Source organism: Scyliorhinus torazame, chromosome 18 (genome assembly GCF_047496885.1).
Source record: "Scyliorhinus torazame isolate Kashiwa2021f chromosome 18, sScyTor2.1, whole genome shotgun sequence".
In the NCBI taxonomy this organism is placed as follows: Eukaryota; Metazoa; Chordata; class Chondrichthyes; order Carcharhiniformes; family Scyliorhinidae; genus Scyliorhinus; species Scyliorhinus torazame.
This window is the reverse complement of record NC_092724.1, coordinates 161,316,190-161,339,751: the sequence shown is the minus strand read 5'-3', so window position 1 is coordinate 161,339,751 and position 23,562 is coordinate 161,316,190. Positions and strand designations below refer to the sequence as shown.

The window sequence follows — 23,562 nt, the reverse complement described above, 5'->3', positions numbered from 1 at the left end:
GGATTAATAATAATTTTCTGAAACCCCTTCAGATGTTTATTTGAAGTGCTGTAGGATTTCTCAATGTGATATAATTCGGCAATAATATTGAAATACCACGATAATAGTCATTCAGTAACCAACTTATGGTGATTGATTATCTTACAAGCAGTAAAAGGACAGTATGTGCTTATCTTTAGAAGTGCAGATATGGACCTTTAGCCTTTTCAGATTATCTCCAGAGTTATTAGACTTAGTCTTTTTTTTGAGCTTTTACTTTTACTAAAGAAGCATGGCAGTGAATCATGTCTTTCAAGTCTGGGATTATGTTGTTTTTGTTTTTCTGCTGTTGGTATCTGCTGCAATTGGACTTTTCTTTGCTTTTAAACGTGGTAGGACTGGACAAGAAACAACAGAAGAGTTCCTGGTAGGAAACCGGTAAGTAGAATTCAAACATTTATAGAACCAAATAAGCTTTTTGAACCTCTTACTGGAGGAACTACTTCTCGCAGAGGATGGTGAATTTGTGGAACTCATAGTGCGGTGGAATCTGAATCATTAAATGGTTTCAAGAAGGCGATCGATATATTTCTGATTTTAAAAATGGGTTAAAGGGATATGGGGAACAGGTAGGGAGGTGGATTTGAGACCAGGAAGAGATCATCCATGATCTGATTGAATGGCGGAGCAGGCTCAAAGGGCTGAATTGCCTACTTCTGCTCCTAGTACTTATGTACCTATGTTCCTGGGATCCTTTGTAAAATTATTAAAATGCTGTATTAATGTAATTAAAAGAATTGTTTTATATTTTTTCATAAGACAGATCTCTGCATACCCAATTGCTCTTTCGCTGGCTTCTAGTTTCCTGTCTGCTATAACAGGTTTGTGTTTTAATTGCTCTATGAAAGATCTAATCAGTATATAAAATAAAGATAGTTGCACAGCATGCAAATTGATATGCATCATTAAAACTGAAGTTAGCTGTACACTTAAGAGTACATACTGTGGAATATCATCTCAACAGCAAAATGTACTTTGAAGTCAATGCTAACTATATTGCAATGTAAAAATATTATTGGAAAAAGGGGAGGTAACTTCTAGTCATTAAGTGTAATAACTTCATAAATACTTTTAAGATTCTCTTAAATCTGAATTGTGAGAAAGAAAAGTAGAAAATGTATTGGCACAACTAATCAAAATTGTGATCGAAGTTAGGTTTAAAAGCACAAAGGCTTCAAAATAGATTACTATTTGGCTTTTTCATACCTGCAGAAATAACAGCAGTCAGAGCTTCCTCTGCCATTAGAATGGTTAATACAAATGATGTTTCCTATCTATAATATTTGTTAAGCAAATCAGCATGAACATTTGTCAGAAAACATTTTTGAAGTAACGTTACGTACTTGCTAATGTGTGAATTTGCTTAATTTGCTGGTGCACTCAAATATAAAAATCAGAAAGCTTGACTTTGCATTCCAAGTTAATGATGTTTGGGCCAAAAAACAAAATTGGGATAGGTCCCAGTATAATTGCCATGATGAACTGCTCTAGACCTCTGCCAGTGTTTGACCTTAAAGTGTTATCATAGTGTCACAGAGTTTTACAGCACAAAAAGAGTCCCTTCGGTCCAGTATGTCTGTGCCAGCCACTAAACATCATCTATTCTAATTACATTTTCAGGCACTTGGTCCGAAGTCTTGTATGCTACGACATTTCAAGTGTTCATTTAATCAAGTGCCCATCTAATTGGTGTCATCACCACACCTAAAGCAAATATTACTTTTATGATCCATAATCTTGTTGATCCTCAGTACTTTGTGAAACAAGGTGACTTTTAAACAAAACTGTTACACATACTGTCAAAGTGCAAGTACTACCCAAAAGTGCACAGTTAAAGGAGTCCACAACCAACACATTCATCACAGGACTAATGCTCATTGTGACAGTAGAATTAATTTGGATACAATTATTTTCATTCTCTCTTTGAAATCTCACACAATGATATTTAGAGGCACACCTGAAGCACCCAATAACACATTTTCTGGCAGCGGTTGCACTTTGAAAATGCCCAGGAAAGTGTGATTTTGAGAAAGGGCCCAGATTTCAAATCAAAGGCCTTCCAAAGAGCTCGCGGAAGTCCACAAGGGCATTTGATGCCATTGGGCTTTTCGAACTCCGTTGTCGGCTGGAAATGTGGGTCGGAGGTGCACCGACCGGTTTGTCTTTCTCCCGGGCAAACCTGCAGGATGTTGCCGCTGGCTGAGAGGGCGAGTCCTGGCTCCATGAGATGTTAACTGACAAGACTCTGGCAAGAGGGAGAAAGATCCTGGCCTTGAAAATGGTCAACCAACAGGACTTAGTCTCTGGCGGAGAGCGGCAAGTCCAGGACTTTGTAAATAGTTAACCAACAGGATTTAGTCTCAGGTGGAGAGAGGCAAATCTAGGGCCTTGTAAATGGTTAACCAACTGGATTTAGTCTCTGGCACAGAGAGAGACAAGCCCAGGCCCTGTAATAGTTAACCAACTGGACTTAGTGCGAGAGGGAGGCAAAAAAAAATTCTTATTTAAAAAAAGGGGGCGGCACGGTGGCACTACTGCCTCACAGTGCCAGGGACCCGGGTTCAATTCAAACCTCGGGTGATTGTCTGTGTGGAGTTCGCACTTTCACCCCATGGGTTTTCTCCGGGTGCTCCAGTTTCCTCCCACAATCCAAAGATGTGCAGGTTTGATGGATTGGCCATTCTAAATTGCCCCTTAGGGTCCATACTGTTCAACAAAAAGGTAGCCTTTACAGGGACGAACACGGTGACTGACCTAGGGGGATGATATGTAATGGTTAGCGGGGTTCGAGAAGGGGCCCCAGTGGTCCTAGTAAATATATGCCCCAAACTGGGATGACATGAACAAAGAACAAAGAACAAAGAAATGTACAGCACAGGAACAGGCCCTTCGGCCCTCCAAGCCCGTGCCGACCATGCTGCCCGTTAAACTACAATCTTCTACACTTCCTGGGTCCGTATCCCTCTATTCCCATCCTATTCATGTATTTGTCAAGATGCCCCTTAAATGTCACTATCGTCCCTGCTTCCACCACTTCCTCCGGTAGCGAGTTCCAGGCACCCACTACTCTCTGCGTAAAAAACTTGCCTCGTACATCTACTCTAAACATTGCCCCTCTCACCTTAAACCTATGCCCCCTAGTAATTGACCCCTCTACCCCGGGGAAAAGCCTCTGACTATCCACTCTGTCTATGCCCATAATTTTGTAGACCTCTATCAGGTCGCCCCTCAACCTCCTTCGTTCCAGCGAGAACAAACCGAGTTTATTCAACCGCTCCTCATAGCTAATGCCGTCCATACCAGGCAACATTCTGGTAAATCTCTTCTGCACCCTCTCTAAAGCCTCCACATCCTTCTGGTAGTGTGGCGACCAGAATTGAACACTATACTCCAAGTGTGGCCTAACTAAGGTTCTATACAGCTGCAACATGACTTGCCAATTCTTATACTCAATGCCCCGGCCAATGAAGGCAAGCATGCCGTATGCCTTCTTGACTACCTTCTCCACCTGTGTTGCCCCTTTCAGTGACCTGTGGACCTGTACTCCTAGATCTCTTTGACTTTCAATACTCTTGAGGGTTCTACCATTCACTGTATATTCCCTACCTGCATTAGACCTTCCAAAATGCATTACCTCACATTTGTCCGGATTAAACTCCATCTGCCATCTCTCCACCCACGTCTCCAAACAATCTAAATCCTGCTGTATCCTCTGACAGTCCTCATCGCTATCCGCAATTCCACCAACCTTTGTGTCGTCTGCAAACTTACTAATCAGACCAGTTACATTTTCCTCCAAATCATTTATATATGCTACAAACAGCAAAGGTCCCAGCACTGATCCCTGTGGAACGCCACTGGTCACAGCCCTCCAATTAGAAAAGCATCCTTCCATTGCTACTCTCTGCCTTCTATGACCTAGCCAGTTCTGTATCCACCTTGCCAGCTCACCCCTGATCCCGTGTGACTTCACCTTTTGTACTAGTCTACCATGAGGGACCTTGTCAAAGGCCTTACTGAAGTCCATATAGACAACATCCACTGCCCTACCTGCATCAATCATCTTAGTGACCTCCTCGAGAAACTCTATCAAGTTAGTGAGACACGACGTCCCCTTCACAAAACCATGCTGCCTCTCACTAATACGTCCATTTGCTTCCAAATGGGAGTAGATCCTGTCTCGAAGAATTCTCTCCAGTAATTTCTCGACCACTGAAGTAAGGCTCACCGGCCTGTAGTTCCCTGGACTATCCTTGCTACCCTTCTTAAACAGAGGAACAACATTGGCTATTCTCCAGTCCTCCGGGACATCACCTGAAGACAGTGAGGATCCAAAGATTTCTGTGAAGGCCTCAGCAATTTCCTCTCCAGCCTCCTTCAGTATTCTGGGGTAGATCCCATCAGGCCCTGGGGACTTATCTACTTTAATATTTTTTAAGACACCCAACACCTCGTCTTTTTGGATCTCAATGTGACCCAGGCTATCTACACACCCTTCTCCAGACTCAACATCTACCAATTTCTTCTCTTTGGTGAATACTGATGCAAAGTATTCATTTAATACCTCGCCCATTTCCTCTGGCTCCACACATAGATTCCCTTGCCTATCCTTCAGTGGGCCAACCCTTTCCCTGGCTACCCTCTTGCTTTTTATGTACGTGTAAAAAGCCTTGGGATTTTCCTTAAACCTATTTGCCAATGACTTTTCGTGACCCCTTCTAGCCCTCCTGACTCCTTGCTTAAGTTCCTTCCTACTTTCCTTATATTCCACACAGGCTTCCGTCTGTTCCCAGCCTTTTAGCCCTGACAAATGCCTCCTTTTTCTTTTTGACGAGGCCTACAATATCTCTCGTTATCCAAGGTTCCCGAAAATTGCCGTATTTATCCTTCTTCCTCACAGGAACATGCCGGTCCTGAATTCCTTTCAACTGACACCTGAAAGCCTCCCACATGTCAGATGTTGATTTTCCCTCAAACATCCGCCCCCAATCTATGTTCTTCAGTTCCCGCCTAATATTGTTATAATTAGCCTTCCCCCAATTTAGCACATTCATCCTAGGACCACTCTTATCCTTGTCCACCAGCACTTTAAAACTTACTGAATTGTGGTCACTATTCCCGAAATGCTCCCCTACTGAAACATCTACCACCTGGCCGGGCTCATTCCCCAATACCAGGTCCAGTACTGCCCCTTCCCTAGTTGGACTGTCTACATATTGTTTTAAGAAGCCCTCCTGGATGCTCCTTACAAACTCCGCCCCGTCTAAGCCCCTGGCACTAAGTGAGTCCCAGTCAATATTGGGGAAGTTGAAGTCTCCCATCACCACAACCCTGTATCTCCCGCTGGCTGTTGGGAGGCCTGTAGTAAACCCCCAACATTGTGACTGCACCCTTCTTATTCCTGATCTCTACCCATATAGCCTCACTGCCCTCTGAGGTGTCCTCCCGTCGTACAGCTGTGATATTCTCCCTAACCAGTAGCGCAACTCCGCCACCCCTTTTACATCCCCCTCTATCCCGCCTGAAACATCTAAATCCTGGAACGTTTAGCTGCCAATCCTGCCCTTCCCTCAACCAGGTCTCTGTAATGGCACCAATATCATAGTTCCAAGTACTAATCTAAGCTCTAAGTTCATCTGCCTTACCCGTAATACTTCTTGCATTAAAACATATGCACTTCAGGCCACCAGACCCGCTGTTTCAGCAACTTCTCCCTGTCTGCTCTGCCTCAGAGCCACACTGTCGCTATTCCCTAGTTCTCCCTCAATGCTCTCACCTTCTGACCTATTGCTCCCATGCCCACCCCTCTGCTAGTTTAAACCCTCCCGTGTGACACTAGATATGTAACCTGCAACCAGACTGGGCAGATCTCATCTCCACATTCTGGGAGACACTGAAGGTAGTGATTAGGAGAGACATAATAGCGTAGAGGGCCCACAAAGACAAGAAGGAAAGGGGGCGCCCACGCTGGCAAAGGCCTCGATCTCACTGATCTCTAAGAAGGACAAAACTTCGATGGACTGTGGGTCATACAGATCCATCTCACTCCTGTACACTGACACCAAAGTCCTGGCGAAAGCTCTGGCAAGGGGATTGGAGTGTTGCTTGCCAGAGGTAATCACAGAAGATCAGACCGGCTTCATCAAGGGCAGACAGCTGACGATGAACATCAGACGCTTGCTGAACGTGATTATGACCAACCCGGGGAGGAGACACCAGAAGTGGTCATCATCCTGGATGCAGAGAAAGCCTTCGACAGAGTAGAATGGAGGTACCTTGTGGAGGTACTGGAACAGCTCTGGTTTCAGCCAGCGTTCACCTCATGGGTGAAATTACTGCACAGTGCCTCCATGGCGGGCTTATAAATGAATACCACTTTGGCTATTTCTGGCTGCACAGAGGCACGAGGCAGGGATGCCCATTGTCCCTGCTGCTGTTCGCCCTGGAAATTGAACCACTGGCCGTCACTCTCAGATCAGCAAAAGGGTGGAGAGGCCTTCAGAGGGGAGACAGGAAGCACAGAGTTTCTCTCTATGCGGGATGACCTGCTCCCCTATGTTTCAAACCCCCTAGGTGGTATGGGTAAGATAATGGAGCTCCTGAAAGAGTTTGGTGCCTTCTCGGGTTACAAAGTAAACCTGAGTACGAGCGAGACCTTCCTGGTGAACCCCCAAGGGGGAGGAGCAGAGCTGGGGACACTGCCGTTTAAACTGCCCAAACCAAGTTCTGATAGCCGAGGATCCAGATAGCCTACGACTGAGCACGGCTCCATAAATGGAATCTATCTAGCCTGGTGGAGGAGGTGAAGAGAGACCTGCGGAGGTGGGACTCGCTCCCACTCTCTCTGGTGGGAAGAGTGCAGACAATTAAAATGAATGTACTGCCAAGGTTCCTCTTCATATTCAGATTGCTCCCGATCTTCTTCCCCAAATCCTTATTCACCAAGGTGGAGAAGCTAATCATGGCCTTTGTGTGGTCTGGAAAGAACCCCAGAATCTGCAAAACCTTTCTACACAGAGGGCGGTGCATGGGGGGCCTGGCGCTACCGAACCTCCTACTCTACCATTGGGCAGCAAAAGGTGCGGGGGTGGCTGGGGGAACCGAAGTCGGAATGGGTGTAGCTGGAGGAAATAACCCCTCTCCCACCCCCCAACCACGTACTTAAAGAGCAGGATGGTAATAGCCACACTAAGGACCTGGAACCAGCTTAGGCACCACTACAAACTTGGTGATATATTTGTTGCAGCCCCCATCTGCAGATACCATTGATTCATCCCAACAAAAATAGATTTCACTGATAAAATGTGGAGACAGGACAAATGGGTGCTGACAGTAAGGGACCTGTACATAGATGGTAGAAGAGCGACCCTGCGGTAATTAGCCGAGAAATTCCTGCTTCTGAAAGGGACAAGCTCTGAGACTTGCAACTATGAGACTTCTTCTGCAAGGAGACCGTAGCGTTCCCCAAGCTACCCAGACATACCTTACTGGACAGACTGTCGGCGCAGGACGAATTAGGTGACAGTAAATGTGCTGACATATATGGACGATTGTTAGAATAGGCAAGGACCCCAGTGGACAAGACAAGAGAAAAATGAGAAGAAGAACTTGCATAGAGATATTGGGAGGCATAGAGATGAGGGTGGGGGAGTGGGGGGTGGTCGTGAAGGACCAGAGGGGGGGACGCATTTTTTTTTCTTGTTTTTTTGTTTTTCCTTTTTTTTATCTCTTTCTTTTCTGAACCATATCTACTGTAACTGTCACAATTTGTAAATATGAACCACTCTGGCAAGATGCTTACCATGAGTTTCATGAAAGTCCTATTTGTTAGCCTCTGGAAAGTTGCTGGTGCATTTTTCATTCCAAATGACATGACTTTGAACTGATAGTGGATTGGCCATGCTAAAAATTGCCCTTTAATTTTCAAAGATGTGCAGGTTAGGTGGGGTTATGGGGATAGGACAGAAGATGTGGGCCTAGGTAGGGTGCTCTTTCAGAGGGTCGGTGCAGACCCGATGGGCTGAATGGCCTCCTTCTACACTGTAGCCATTTTATGATTCTATTCTATGATCCAGGGATCTATTAAAGTTCATGATATACTCTTCTATGGGATTATCATTAATTTTCTGAAATCTATTGAAGTCTAGGCATTTAACAGAACATTTTTCTTGTAAAATTCATCAAGAACTTTAAGAAGTGAACCAAACATTCCTCACTGCCAAACTGATGTCCATCCAGCTCTCAAACCTTTTGTTGGAAACAATAATGCCAATCTTTAGCAGAGACATAACCTGTGTCCATGTAGCTATTTCATTCTTCCAATGGTCAGTTGGTTCAGCCTCTGAGAACTTCAGAGAGCAATCATACCCTGACAATTTACACTTTCTATCGTTTTCCTCAATGGTTACTAAGATAGTTGTTTTCTGTATGAATTCTTATTTCCTTTCTTCCAACTTTCACCTTTAGGCAACCATCCTCTGCTCCTACTTTATCGTCCAGAAAGCCAGTTGCTGAAGGATATAATTGGGGCCATTCTTTACACACTTATACTTGGATTTATTAACAGGGCTACAAATTACAAGCAAGCACCACCTTACCCAACACAGCTTAAATCAGTGTTAATTTTGCCACTGTGTTGGTGGTGGAGGAGTGAATATTACAAGTAGTGGATGGGTGCTGATTAAGTAGGCTGCATTGTCTTGAATGCTGATGAGTATTATTGGACCTTCACTCATCCAGGCAAGTGGAAAGTATTCCGTACACTCCTGACTTGTGCCTTGTAGATGATGGACACACTTTGAGGAGTCAGGAGGCGAGTTACTCACCGCAGAATTCCCAGCCTTTGATTTGCTCTTGTCGCCATAGCATTTATATGGTTTGCCCAGTTCCGTTTCTGGTCAGTGGTAACCCCAGAATGTTGATGGTGGGGGATTTGGTGATGATAATATTGAATGCCAAGCAGGGATGGTTAGATTTTCTCTTGATGGAGATGGTCATTGCCTGGCACTTGTGCACCAAAAATGTTATTTGCCATTTATCAGCCCAATCTTGAATGTTATCCAGGAGTTGCTATATCTAGGCATGACTGCTTCAAAACCTGAAGAGTTTCAAGAATACTGTGTACAGAATACTGTGATATCATCAGTGAACATCTCCACTTCTGACCTTATGACAGAGGGAAGATCATTGTTGAAGCTACAGAAGAAGGCTGTGCCTAGAACACTATTCTGAGGAATTTCTGCAGCAATGACCTGGGGTTATGATTATTGGCCTTCAACTACCATAATCTCTTCCTTTGTGTGCTGCACCTTTAGAATTCTGCTCTTTTGTCTATGTTAGAATGAAGGCTCTAATGAGTTGTGGCATGGCCCTGATGGAACACAGTGTGTAGATCGCTGTTCAGTAAGTGCCACTTGATAGCACTGTCAATGGCGCCTTCTGTAACTGCTGATAATTGAGAGTAGATTGATGGGTGGTAATTGGTTAGATTGGAGTTTGTCCTGCTTTTTGTGGTCAGACAAGCCTGGGTACTTATCCATATAGTTGGAGCTGTGCTAGGGTAGCTTGGTCAGGGGAGCGGTTTAAGTCTGGAGCACAGTCTTCATTACACCATCTGGGATGTTGTCATTGTTGTTAGTTCAGTAGGTCCCACAAAGAGGCTCTGAGTCTTGTGTGGTTGAACATTACCTGTTTATTGATAACACATAACTATGTAGGAGAGCCCAAGCTCTATGCTTGTTTCTACAGAGGTCTCTGTCCAGTCCTACACTAAGATAATGTGTCTCTTTACATCACATTGTGGGCAGTACTGTTTCCCAGACCTGGAGAGGTGCTGGAGGACTGGAGGATAGCCAATGTGTTACCATTATTCAAGAAGGGAAGAAGGGATGAACCAGGAAACTGCAGGCCGGTTAGTCCAGCCTCAGTGGTGGGAAAACTATTGGAAGCAGTTCTGAGAGACAGAATGAATCTGCATTTGGAGAGGCAGAGATTAACTGAGAAAAGTCAGCATGGTTTTGTTCAAGGCAGGTCATGTCTGACAAACTTGATTGAATTTTTCGAAGAGGTGACCAGGTGTGTAGATTAGGGAATTGCATTTGACATAGTCTACTTGGATTTTAGCAAGCTCCTACATGGAAGACTGATAGCGAAGGTAAGAGCCCATGGGATCCAAGGAAATTTGGCAAATTGGATCCAGAATTGGCTGAGTGGCAGGATAAAGAGGGTGATGGTCAGGAAGTGTTTCTTTGACTGGAAGCCTGTGTACAGTGGTGTCTGCAGGGCCTTCGCTGTTTGAATTTATATAAATGATTTTGACATGAATGTAGGAGGGTCAGTCTGAAATTCGCAGATGATACGTAAATTGCTGGGGTGGTAAATAGTGAGAAGGTTAGCCTTAAATTCAGGGGGATATAGACAGGCTGGTCAGAGGACCTGATCAGTGGGAAATGGAATTCAATCCGGATAAGTTTGAGGTGATGCCCTTGGGCAGGACAAACAAAGCAAGGGAATACATCATAAACGACAGGACCCTGGGAAGCACCAAGGATCAGAGGGACCTTTGTATGCATATACACTGGTCCCTTAAGGTCCCCTAATTTCGTAACTCCAAATCTAACCTGCACATCCCTAGAGACTAAGGGGTAATTTAGCACCTAACGTGCACATCTTTGGACTGTGGGAGGAAACCGGAGTACCCTGATGATACGGGGAGAACGTGCAAACTCCACAGAGACAGTGACCCAAGGCTGGAATTGAACCTGGTTCCCCGGTGCTGTGAGGCAGTAGTGCTAACCACTGTGCCACCGTGCTGACCTTAAAAATACTGACATATACTTGCCTTTATTATCTGAGGCATAGAGTTTAAAAGCAGGAGGTTATGTGTATATCACATTGGTTTTGCCACAAATAGAGTTTTGTGTGCCGTTCTGGAATCCACATTATAGCAGGGATGTGATAGCACTGGAAAAGGTACAGAGGAGATTTACCAGGATGTTGCCTGTCTGGAGAGTTTTAGCTATGAAGAGGGATTGGATAGACTGGGGCTGTTTCCTTGGAGGAGAGGAGACTGAGAGGGGATATGATTGAGATGTATAAAATTATGAGAGGCATAGATAGAGCAGACAGGAACAAACAATGATGAGGGGGCCTAGATTTAAGGTAAGGGGCAAGAGGTTTAGAGGGAATGTGAGAAAAATCTTTTTCACCAAGAGGGTGGTGGGAGTCTGGAACTCATTGCCTGAAAGGGTGGTGGAGGCAGAGACCCTCATAACATTTAAGAAGTACATAGATATGCACTTGCGATGCCAGGGCATACAAGTGCTGGAAAATGGGATTAGAATAGTTAGATGGTTGGTTTTGACCTGTTATAACCTGTCTGCTTACCACTGGCTGGGGACTAATGGCAATCCCACAATCCTTTGGGAGTATGAGCTTCCCCAATGAGGGGGGTGGAGAAATCATTAGCAGATTCCCTGCATAAATAAAGCTGGCCGGTTTGGAACCGGCTAGAGGAGAGTGAGCAGCAAGGGAGTTGCTGCTGCTGCTGTTGTACATATATGTTATTGTAAATAAATATTATTTCTTTCTATCCTTCAACTCATGCTGGATTCTTCGTGGCCCTCACAAAACTGGCGAATAGGGTTAAAGTGAATAGCTGTCTACACTGCTGAAGCCACCTCCCTGTGATCGCCCAGAGGACATTTGACCGCATCAAGCAGGATATACAGACCCTTACATTAACCGACACACAGGCCAGGTTGGCCACATATACGGGGGAACCATTGGACATTGCAGGAACTACGATGACCCCTGTTGTTTATGGACGGCAGGAGGGGCGTTTCCCACTTATCGTGGTGCGTGATGGGTCGGGACTGGTGGCGCCATTTGTGGCTGCAGTGGCTGCACATCCTCCAAACAGTTTCTGGAGGGTTGACTGAGGACGATACCCAGATGTATTCCAGCCCGGTTTGGGGAAAATAAAAGGGGCCGTAGCCCGTATCCAAGTCAAGCCAGGAGCCACGCCGCGCTATTTCCGGGCGCGCCCGGTGCCTTACACTTGCTCGAGAAGGTAGAAGGGGAGCTCACTCGTTTGGAGACTTTGGGTATTATCAGGCCCGTCCGTTTCGCTGACTGGGCAGCACCAATTGTACCTGTAATGAAGCCAGATGCTACAGTTCTCTTGTGCAGCGGCTATAAACTTACAGTGAATACGGCTTCCCGGCTCGAACGATATCCAATGCCTCGCATAGAGGATATCTATGCGAAGCTTGCAGGCGGACTCTCATTCACGAAATTAGATATGAGTCACGCCTACCTACAGTTGGAGCTGGACCCTGCCACCTGGCCATATGTAACAATTAATACACACCGGGACCTGTATGAATATACAGGGTTGCCCTTTGGGGTATCCTCTGCCTGCGCTATTTTTCAACGCGTCATGGAGGGAACTTTGAGAGGTATATCGCGTGTCGCTGTCTACTTAGGCGACGTTTTGATTACAGGGACGTCGGAGCAGGAACATTTGGAAAATTTGGAGGCTGCCCTTAGACGCTTTTCTGAGGCTGGAGTCCGTTTACGTCGCTTAAAGTGCGTCTTTCAGGCGAAGGAAGTAGTCTACCTGGGTTATCGGGTAGACCGCAAAGATTTGCACCCCGTCGCAGAGGAGGTGCGCGCAATTCAACAGGCCCCCGCCCCGACTGACACTTCACATCTTCGTTCTTTTCTCGGCCTCGTAAACTATTACAGGAAGTTCCTCCCCAATCTGGCAACTACGCTGGCCCCGTTGCACCTTCTGCTAAAGAAAAATCACACCTGGGTTTGGGGTCAGCCGCAAGAAACCGCTTTCCGGCGGGTAAAACAACAATTATCGTCGCCTGGGTTACCAACCCACTATGATCCTGGAAAGCCTTTGCTCATCACATGTGATGCATCCCCGTATGGTATTGGGGCCGTCCTGTCCCACAAGATGGAGACTGGGGCCGAGCGACCGATAGCTTTCGCCTCCCGCACATTGACTGCAGCGGAAAAGAAGTACGCGCAGATCGAGAAGGAGGGCCTGGCGGTGGTCTTTGCGGTGAAAGGCTTCCACCAGTACGTGTATGGCCGCCACTTCACTATCGTGACTGATCATAAGCCTCTACTGGGAATTTTCCGAGAGGATAAGCCAATACTGCCTATTGCTTCCGCACGGATCCAGCGCTGGGCTTTGTTGCTCGTTGCCTACGTGTATTCTCTGGAGCACAAACCAGGAACCCAGATAGCGAATGCTGATGCACTGAGCCGATTGCCTTTATCGACCGGCCCCATGTCGACCCCCACGACCGGTGAGGTGGTTGCAACCCTAAATTTTATGGACACCTTGCCTGCCACGGCATCACAGATTTGTGAGTGGACCCAGACGGAGGCAGTCCTGTCAAAGGTTCGGCACATAATCCTGTATGGTGGGCAGCATAGACAGTTCCCAGGCGAGGTGCGGGCATTTTCCTCCAAGCTGTCAGAATTTAGCGTGGAAGACCGGTATCCTCTTGTGGGGGACACGTGTAATTGTCCCGGAAAAAGGACAGGAGCTGATGCTAAGAGACTTGCACAATGGGCATCCGGGTGTGATCAAAATGAAAATGTTGGCCCGGAGTTATGTCTGGTGGCCAGGCCTCGACACCGACATTGAGAAGGTGGCCCAAAACTGCTCCATTTTCCAGGAGCATCAGAAGCTTCCGCCGGCTGCGCCCCTACATCACTGGGAATGGTCAGGGCGGCCTTGGGCACGCTTGCATGCGGATTTTGCCAGCCCTTTTCAATGATCCATGTTCCTTCTATTAATCGATGCCCAGTATAAATGGCTAGAGGTGGATTAGATGGTTGGCACAACGTCCTGCCCAACAATTGAGAAGATGCGTTTGACCTTCAGTGCGCATGGCCTCCCCGAGGTGCTGGTCACGGACAACGGCACTCTGTTCACAAGTGAGGAGTTTGCGAGGTTCATGAAGATGAACGGCATACGCCATATCCGCACCGCCCCATACCACCCGGCTTCAAATGGGTTGGCGGAGCGCGCCGTGCAGACATTTAAACGATGCCTAAAGAAGCAGTTTTCCTGGTCGATGGGCAAGAGACTGGCTCGTTTTTTGTTTTCATATAGGACCGCCCTACATGCGATGACTGGGGTAGCTTCCTTGGAACTCCTAATGGGCCGGAGACTTCGCACCCGCCCTCGCATGGTTTTCCCGGACATTGGCGCAAAAGTACACCGCACACAAGAACGGCAGGGACCAGGGGCGTCATTCTCCGACCCCCCGCCGGGTCGGAGAATGGCCGTTGGCCGCCGTGAATCCCGCCCCCGCCCCCGCCGAAGTCTCCGAAGGGAGAAAAGTCGGCGGGGAGTTAATGGCGCCGCTGCCGCGGAGAATGTCACGGGTCTGCGCAAGGCAGCCGATTTTCGGCCTGCCGATATTCTCCCTTCCGGATGGGCCGAAGTCCCGTCGACGTGATGACCGTTCACGTCGACGTCAATCAAACCTCCTTTTCATCGGCGTGACCCGGTGCTCCAGGCTCACGCCGACCAGCGAGGAGGTGAGTGACGGCCTGGGGTGTTGGCTCTGGGCAGGAAATGGCGTGGCCGCAGACTGATTGCCTGAGGAGAGGTGTGTCTCGGCTTGTGTGTGTGTGTGTGCGGCGGGGGGGGGGGGTGGTTAGAGTAGGCTGGGCTCCGGGGGAGTGCCGGGAGGGGGTCCGTGCCGGGGTGGAAGTTGGGGGTTGGGGGGGGGTCCGTGCCGGGGTGGAGGTTGGGGGGGGGGGGGTCCGTGCCGGGGTGGAGGTTGGGGGAAGGGTCCGTGCCGGGGTGGAGGTTGGGGGGGGGGGTCCGTGCCGGGGTGGAGGTTGGGGGGGGGGTCCGTGCCGGGGTGGAGGTTGGGGGGGGGTCCGTGCCGGGGTGGAGGTTGGGGGGGGGTCCGTGCCGGGGTGGAGGTTGGGGGTTGGGGAGGGGGTCCGTGCCGGGGTGGAGGTTGGGGGTTGGGGAGGGGGTCCGTGCCGGGGTGGAGGTTGGGGGGGGGGGTCCGTGCCGGGGTGGAGGTTGGGGGTTGGGGAGGGGTCCGTGCCGGGGTGGAGGTTGGGGGTTGGGGGGGGGTCCATGCCGGGGTGGAGGTTGGGGGGGGGGGGGTCCGTGCCGGGGTGGAGGTTGGGGGTTGGGGGGGGGGTCCGTGCTGGGGTGGAGATTGGGGGGGGGTCCGTGCCGGGGTGGAGGTTGGGGAGGGGGTCCGTGCCGGGGTGGAGGTTGGGGGTTGGGGAGGGGGTCCGTGCCGGGGTGGAGGTTGCGGGGGGGTCCGTGCCGGGGTGGAGGTTGGAGGTTGGGGGTTGGGGGGGGGGGTCCGTGCCGGGGTGGAGGTTGGGGGTTGGGGGGGGTCCGTGCCGGGGTGGAGGTTGGGGGGGGGGGGTCCGTGCCGGGGTGGAGGTTGGGGGTTGGGGGGGGGTCCGTGCTGGGGTGGAGGTTGGGGGTTGGGGGGGGGGGTCCGTGCCGGGGTGGAGATTGGGGGGGGGTCCGTGCCGGGGTGGAGGTTGGGGAGGGGATCCGTGCCGGGGTGGGTGATGGGGGTTGGGGGGGGGTCCGTGCCGGGGTGGAGGTTGGGGGTTGGGGAGGGGGTCCGTGCCGGGGTGGAGGTTGGGGGTTGGGGAGGGGGTCCGTGCCGGGGTGGAGGTTGGGGGGGGGGGGTCCGTGCCGGGGTGGAGGTTGGGGGTTGGGGAGGGGTCCGTGCCGGGGTGGAGGTTGGGGGTTGGGGGGGGGTCCGTGCCGGGGTGGAGGTTGGGGGGGGGGGGGGTCCGTGCCGGGGTGGAGGTTGGGGGTTGGGGGGGGGGTCCGTGCTGGGGTGGAGATTGGGGGGGGGTCCGTGCCGGGGTGGAGGTTGGGGAGGGGGTCCGTGCCGGGGTGGAGGTTGGGGGTTGGGGAGGGGGTCCGTGCCGGGGTGGAGGTTGGGGGGGGGGGGTCCGTGCCGGGGTGGAGGTTGGAGGTTGGGGGTTGGGGGGGGGTCCGTGCCGGGGTGGAGGTTGGGGGTTGGGGGGGGTCCGTGCCGGGGTGGAGGTTGGGGGGGGGGGGGTCCGTGCCGGGGTGGAGGTTGGGGGTTGGGGGGGGGGTCCGTGCTGGGGTGGAGGTTGGGGGTTGGGGGGGGGGGTCCGTGCCGGGGTGGAGATTGGGGGGGAGGGGTCCGTGCCGGGGTGGAGGTTGGGGAGGGGATCCGTGCCGGGGTGGGTGATGGGGGTTGGGGGGGGGTCCGTGCCGGGGTGGAGGTTGGGGGGGGGGGGGTCCGTGCCGGGGTGGAGGTTGGGGGTTGGGGAGGGGGTCCGTGTCGGGGTGGGTGATGGGAGGGCAAATGAGTTGGTCCACCTGGCCAGGTGCCAGCCTCCAACAGTTGGACCCATGCGGTCCATGCCACCTGGCTGGGGGGAGGAGGGGATATGGGCAATGATGACATGTCGTCGTTCCCCTCCCCCCCACCAGGCCGTCATGTTTTCAGACCATCCAGCGATGTTGGCAGCCGCGGTGGCAGCCGCTCATGTCTATGTTGCCCTGGATGAGGAGGAGGAGGAGGAGGAGCGTGCCAGAGAGGCGGCGCAGGCTGCCGCAGAGGGGCAGGCGGCAGCCGCCCAGGCTGGAGGGACACCTGACCGACAGGACGAGGAGGGGGAGGAGGACGTCGCGGCCCCACGGCAACGGAGGCACCCGAGGGCACCCCGTGTGTACCGGCCCCGGCAGTCATACCAGGACCTCACGGACCGGGAATGCAGGAGGAGACTCCGGATGAGCCGGGAAACCGTGGCACACATCTGCCACCTGCTGGCACACCTGTCACCGCGTGGCACTGGCGGGGGACACCCTCTCCCCGTGTCCGTCAAGGTTACGGTGGCCCTGAACTTTTATGCAACGGGGTCATTCCAGGCACCGAGTGGGGACCTGTCCGGCATATCGCAGACATCGGTGCATCGGTGCATCCGGGCAGTGACAGATGCCCTTTATGCCATGGCGCACCGCTACATCCGCTTCCCCATGGACCGGGCCAGCCAAGATGCCCGGGCTGTGGGCTTCTCTGCCGTTGCCGGGTTCCCCATGGTCCAGGGCGCGATCGATGGGATGCACGTCGCCGTGCGGCCACCTGCAGAGAACAGGGCCGTGTTCACTAATAGGAAGGGGACCTATTCAATGAACGTACAGGTGGTCTGCGACCACCGCATGATGATCCTGCACGTCTGTGCCCGTCACCCAGGCAGTGTACACGACTCATTCGTGTTGTCGCGGTCATCCATCCCCGGCATGTACGAGGGACGCCATCCCCGGCTGAGGGGCTGGTTGCTGGGCGACAGGGGCTACCCATTGCGATCGTGGCTGATGACGCCTATACGGAGGCCACGCAATGAGGCGGAGAACCGCTACAATGATGCCCATGTAGCGACAAGGGGAGTGATCGAGAGGTGCTTTGGCGTGCTGAAGATGCGTTTCAGGTGCCTGGACCTCTCTGGGGGCGCCCTCCAGTATCGGTCAGATAGGGTCGGCCGCATCATTGTGGTGTGCTGCGTCCTGCACAACATAGCCCAGCAGAGGGGCGATGTGCCGCAGGCAGAGGAGGGCGGAGTGGAGGAGCAGCAGGAAGAGGCCCAGTCCTCCCCAGATGAGGGGGATGGGGGCAATGGTCAGGGCAGACAGGGTAGACACAGGCCGGTGGCTGTACAACGTTACCCGCTGGCCCAGCGGGCATGGGACAGACTGATAGACGCCCGCTTCACTGACTAGATGGGCATGGGAATCGGGTAGTATGGCCACAGACCGCACACCATGACAACAGCCGACCACCCACACCCCCCACCCATCCACCCACCCAGCACCCTCACCCCCCTCCCCAACCCCACACACCCCACCCGCATGCACACCACCCCCCCACCCCCAATTGCCGATCCACCGGCGGCACAACGGGCCGGGCTCACCCAGTTGCGGGTGGACGCGTGTCTATCGCAGGCCATGGAGAATGATGACAACCCGCCTCCGATGAGCTCCTGGCTCTACATCGTTGGACTATGTCTGACCCATGGCCACAGTACCACCATCCACCCGGACCATCCCTGCATGCGGCTGTGACACTGCAGCGCACGGTCCCGTCCTCTGCCCGGGGGATGTTGATGGCGGCCCAGGGGGAAGGGGGCAGACTCACCTGGGGCTGAGGTAAGACCACCCCTCACACACACACTTGCGCTCAACGTACATGACACCCCCGCACACTTTGGACAGAGCACAAAGGCAGCTTCGGTAGGTGTAACATTGACTTTAATAACCAAAGGAGTTCATGCACGTGCCCTAGCCCCTAAAACTCATCTGTGCCCTGCACCCGTGCCAACTTACTCAGTGTCTAATTGTTTGGCCTTACGGGCCCTTTGACTACGTCTACGTGGTTCCCCAGACGGTACAGCAGAACTGGAGGTGGACTTCTGTGATTCCTGCCCTCTGACACTGGATCCCTTTGGCGGCCGTTTCCTGGGGCGTCCTGGCCTAGGTGGGCCAGGCTGCGGCCCGGGCGACTGGGATGGCGAGCTGCCAGCCTGTCCTGCCCGTTGCCCACCCGATGCACCTGGGACGGAAGGGGGGGAGTCCGAGGTGTCGCGGTGTACCGGGACCTCCCCTACAGAGGGAGCCGGGACGGACCACACCACCTCCTCCTCCCTCGGGGTGCCCGATGGCCCCCAGGCCTCTACATGGGTGGGGGATGCGAACGGACTGGCCATCCGACGCGCCCCCGACATCTGGCGCTGCCAGTCCTGGAGGCCCGTGCTGGTATCGACAGGGGTCTGCAGGTTTGCAGCCATGGAGCCCAGGGGGTTGTCGAACCCTGTCTGCGACAGTGCAACGCCAGCTCGCACATGGCCACTGGCGCCGATGCCCTCAGCGATGGCCTGCTGAGACTGGGCCATGGCCTGCAGAGACTGGGCCATGGCCTGCAGAGACTGGGCTATGGCCTGCTGAGACTGGGCCATGGCCTGCTGAGACTGGGCCATGGCCTGCTGAGACTGGGCTATGGCGTTGAGCGCCTCTGCCATCTGGCGCTGGCACTGGCTCATGGCCTCCTGTGAGAGGGCAGCCATTTCCTGGGCCACAGACGCCGCCTGCACGGAAGGCCCCAGGCCTCGCAAACCGTTCCCCATGTCTGACACCGTCGCACCCATTGCCTCCACCGCGGACGCCACCCGTGCGGTGTCAGCCTGGGTGGCACGCATGACCGGGACCACTCCCAGCTCCTGGACGCGGGTGGACTCCTCCACCTGCGACCGCAGCTGCCGCAAGCCACCCGTCACCCTATTCGCTCGTCTCCGTGTCGGTGGTTGCATCGGATCTATGTGTGGGTGTGGTAACTGCAGGAACCCGGGATCCATCTGGGCGGCAGATGTTCGCTTGGCCTGGGCTGCCCTCCGACCGCCCGGTCCCTCTGCTGCTCCTACCTCCACCTGCTGTACCGGGACGGCTGTGTTGTGCGCACCAGTGAGTGTACCAGACGCCTCATCACTAAAGTGCCCAACCGTGGTGAGTGTTTCTGCGATGGTGGAGGGTGTTGGTGACAGCAGTGGCGTTGTGTCGTGCTCTTCGTCCCACTCTGAGTCCATGGCACTTTGGGGTGGGGGTTCGTCTCCACCCATCCACTCTGAGTCACTGTCCGGTATTTCGTCTTCCCGGGTAGGGGTGTCCTGGGTAGTGCTGTCCCGGGTAGTGCTGTCCCGGGTAGTGCTGTCCCGGGTAGTGCTGTCCCGGGTAGTGGTGTCCCGGGTAGGGGTGTCCTGGGTAGTGGTGTCCCGGGTAGGGGTGTCCTGGATAGTGGTGTCCTGGGTAGTGGTGTCCTGGCTCGGATGTGACGGGGGCCTGTGGCTGCCCCCCTCATCGCTGGGTGGTCGCTCCCGCACGTGACGGGGGTGTCGTCTCCCTGTTGCTCCAGGTCTCTCCGTCTCCCGTGGTGTGCGAGGGGCATCCTGCGGGCGTCGCATGCTGGAGGGTTCGGGTCTCTCCGTCTCCCGTGGTCTCCGAGGGGCATCCTGCGGGCATCGCATGCTGGAGGGTTCGGGTCTCTCCGTCTCCCGTGGTCTCCGAGGGGCATCCTGCGGGCGTCGCATGCTGGAGGGTTCGGGTCTCTCCGTCACCCATGGCCTCCGAGGGGCATCCTGCGGGCGGTCTGCATCTGCGGGGATGGGTGCCTGGACGTTTGGTCCTGCGATACACAATGAAGCATGCATGGTTAGACATCAGGCAGTGATCAGGTGATACGGGGGAGGGGGATATAGGGGAGGGGGGATATGGGGACGGGCTGTTGGTGGCTCACTTGCTCGTTGGGCCCCGACCTCTGCATCAGCAACCTCCCGGTCCTCAGGTCCGCCAGCCAGTTCCAGGGCCCTTTCCTCGTGTACGGTCAGTGGCCTCTCATCAGCGGGCCCTCCTCCAGTCCTCACGTGCTCCCTATTGTTGTGTGCGCGCTTCTCCTGTGGGGGGGGGGGGGGGGGCTGGTGGCAGGGGTAAAAGGCAACAGTGTTAGGCAGGTATATGAATGCACGCCATCGGTTGCGCGTGCATTGCAGAGGTTAAGGTTAGGGCTGGATTCACTTGGGGATATGGGGGATATGGGGGAGGGGGGGATATGGGGGAGGGGGGATATGGGGGATATGGGGGAGGGGGGGATATGGGGGAGGGGGGATATGGGGGAGGGGGGATATGGGGGAGGGGGGATATGGGGGATATGGGGGAGGGGGGATATGGGGGAGGGGGGAATATGGGGGATATGGGGAGGGGGGATATGGGGGAGGGGGGAATATGGGGGAGGGGGGATATGGGGGAGGGGGGAATATGGGGAGGGGGGATATGGGGGATATGGGGGAGGGGGGATATGGGGGAGGGGGGATATGGGGGAGGGGGGATGTGGGGGAGGGGGGATATGGGGGAGGGGGGAATATGGGGGATATGGGGGAGGGGGGGATATGGGGGATATAGGGGAGGGGGGATATGGGGGATATGGGGGATATGGGGGTGGGGGGATATGGGGGAGGGGGGATATGGGGGAGGGGGGATATGGGGGATATGGGGGAGGCGGGGATATGGGGGAGGGGGGATATGGGGGAGGGGGGATATGGGGGAGGGGGGATATGGGGGAGGGGGGATATGGGGGATATGGGGGAGGGGGGATATGGGGGAGGGGGGATATGGGGGAGGGGGGAATATGGGGGATATGGGGGAGGGGGGATATGGGGGAGGGGGGGATATGGGGGAGGGGGGATATGGGGGAGGGGGGAATATGGGGGAGGGGGGGATATGGGGGATATGGGGGAGGGGGGATATGGGGGAGGGGGGGATATGGGGGAGAGGGGATATGGGGGAGGGGGGAATATGGGGGAGGGGGGGAATATGGGGGATATGGGGCATGGGGGGATATGGGGGAGGGGGGGATATGGGGGATATAGGGGAGGGGGGATATGGGGAGGGGGGATATGGGGGAGGGGATATGGGGGATATGGGGGAGGGGGGATATGGGGGAGGGGGGAATATGGGGGATATGGGGGAGGGGGGATATGGGGGATATGGGGGGGATATGGGGGAGGGGGGATATGGGGGATATGGGGGAGGGGGGATATGGGGGAGGGGGGGATATGGGGGAGGGGGGATATGGGGGAGGGGGGATTTGGGGGAGGGGGGGATATGGGGGAGGGGGGAATATGGGGGAGGGGGGAATATGGGGGATATGGGGGAGGGGGATATGGGGGAGGGGGGATATGGGGGATATAGGGGAGGGGGGCGATGGGGGAGGGATGATATGGGGGAGGGGGGGATATGGGGGATATGGGGGAGGGGGGATATGGGGGAGGGGGGATATGGGGGATGGGGGATATGGGGGAGGGGGGGATATGGGGGAGGGGGGATATGGGGGATATGGGGGAGGGGAGATATGGGGGAGGGGGGGATATGGGGGATATAGGGGAGGGGGGATATGGGGGAGGGGGGGATATGGGGGAGGGGGGATATGGGGGATATGGGGGAGGGGGGATATGGGGGAGGCTCACCCTGCCTGCTCTGACGAGGTCGTTCACCTTCTTGTGGCACTGGGTGCCTGTCCATGGTGTTAGGGCCACAGCGGTGACGGCCTCTGCCACCTCCCTCCACAGACGCCGGCTGTGGCGTGGGGCAACTCTGCGGCCGTGCCCGGGATACAGGGCGTCCCTCCTCTGCTCCACCGCGTCCAGGAGCGCCTCCACATCGCGTGACTCGAACCTCGGGGCTGAGCGACGGCCAGCCATCAAGTCGGGTGTTGCGGTCGGCTGTTCCGGTCGGGTGGGGGGGAGCTACGCGGCCTTATGAGCCGTCACGCCGTGCAGCGCGTATGACGCTGCACGGCGTGAACCACTGCGCAAGCGCGGATCCCGTTACGTCGCTGCTAGCCCATTTCGGGCCGCAGACTATCGGCCCATTTTTATGACGTGACGCAAGTGCGATTTGCGCCGTTTTTTTGCGCCAATCGGCGGACTTTCCGCCGATAATGGAGAATTTCGCCCATGGTTTTTCGCGGCATCGGCCGATTCGGCAGTTTGTGCCTGGTGACCCAGTGTTCGTTCGGAATTTTGCTGGTGGTGCCCAATGGGTCCCTGGCGTAATCATTCGCCAAACGGGCCCTATCTCTTACCAGGTACAAGCCCAGGGTCGTCTCCAGCGCAAGCATGTAGGCCACGTTCGGTCCAGAAGACCATCCCTTCCAAAGATTCCCCGCCCCCGGAGCTCATTTCTACAGCCACAGAAACCAGACACAGTTGAAAGTATTCTTCACAATCTTCCTCTGGTGCCGCACTCAAAGCCTGCGCAGGTTGTTGCAGAACCGCGTGGAGATAGAGACGCGGAGATGACGGAGGCAGCGGACTCTGACTCCGAGATGGAGACATAGGACGCCTCAGGGGGGGAATCCTCGGGCCCACGGGCCGTGGATGTACAACTGTTACGCCGTTCATCACGGAAGCGCCGTTCTCCATCTCGTTACACGCCGCCCGATCCAGCGCCTTGTGCAAATGGTGTCCGGCCTGCGGCGAAACGAGTCCGACACCCTCCTTCGCCAGGGTCTTCGGTGGATTCCTTGGACTTTGGGGGGGGAAGAATGTTATAACCTGCCTGCTTACCACTGGCTGGGGACTAATGGCAATCCCACAATCCTGTGGGAGTATGAGCTTCCCCAATGAGGGGGAGCGGAGAAATCATTAGCAGATTCCCTGCATAAATAAAGCTGGCCGGTTTGGAACCGGCTAGAGGAGAGTGAGCAGTAAGGGAGTTGCTGCTGCTGTTGTGTGTATATATATGTTATTGTAAATAAATGTTATTTCTTTCTATCCTTCAACTCATGCTGGATTCTTCGTGGCCCTCACAAAAGACCAGTGCAGACACAATGGACCAAAGGACATTTCTGTGCTGTACATGTCTATGATTTCATGACTCTATATGTAGCACCATTTGGAGTTCATGACATGAAATGGGTGACA

At 53.9% G+C, this 23,562-nt stretch overlaps 1 protein-coding gene across 4 annotated transcripts in view; it reads left to right on the top strand.

The window, feature by feature from the left end:
• The first annotated feature begins 256 nt into the window (after nt 1-256).
• The window catches only part of LOC140395696 (sodium-coupled monocarboxylate transporter 1-like), a 342,990-nt gene continuing 319,684 nt past the window's right edge, over nt 257-23,562 (top strand). For all 4 annotated transcript variants that reach the window (XM_072483773.1, XM_072483774.1, XM_072483772.1 and 1 more), the window contains exons 1-2: nt 257-417; nt 799-860. In XM_072483773.1, coding sequence (XP_072339874.1) covers nt 272-417; nt 799-860 — 208 coding nt within the window. In that variant the 5' untranslated portion in view covers nt 257-271. The remainder of the gene's footprint in view (nt 418-798; nt 861-23,562) is intronic.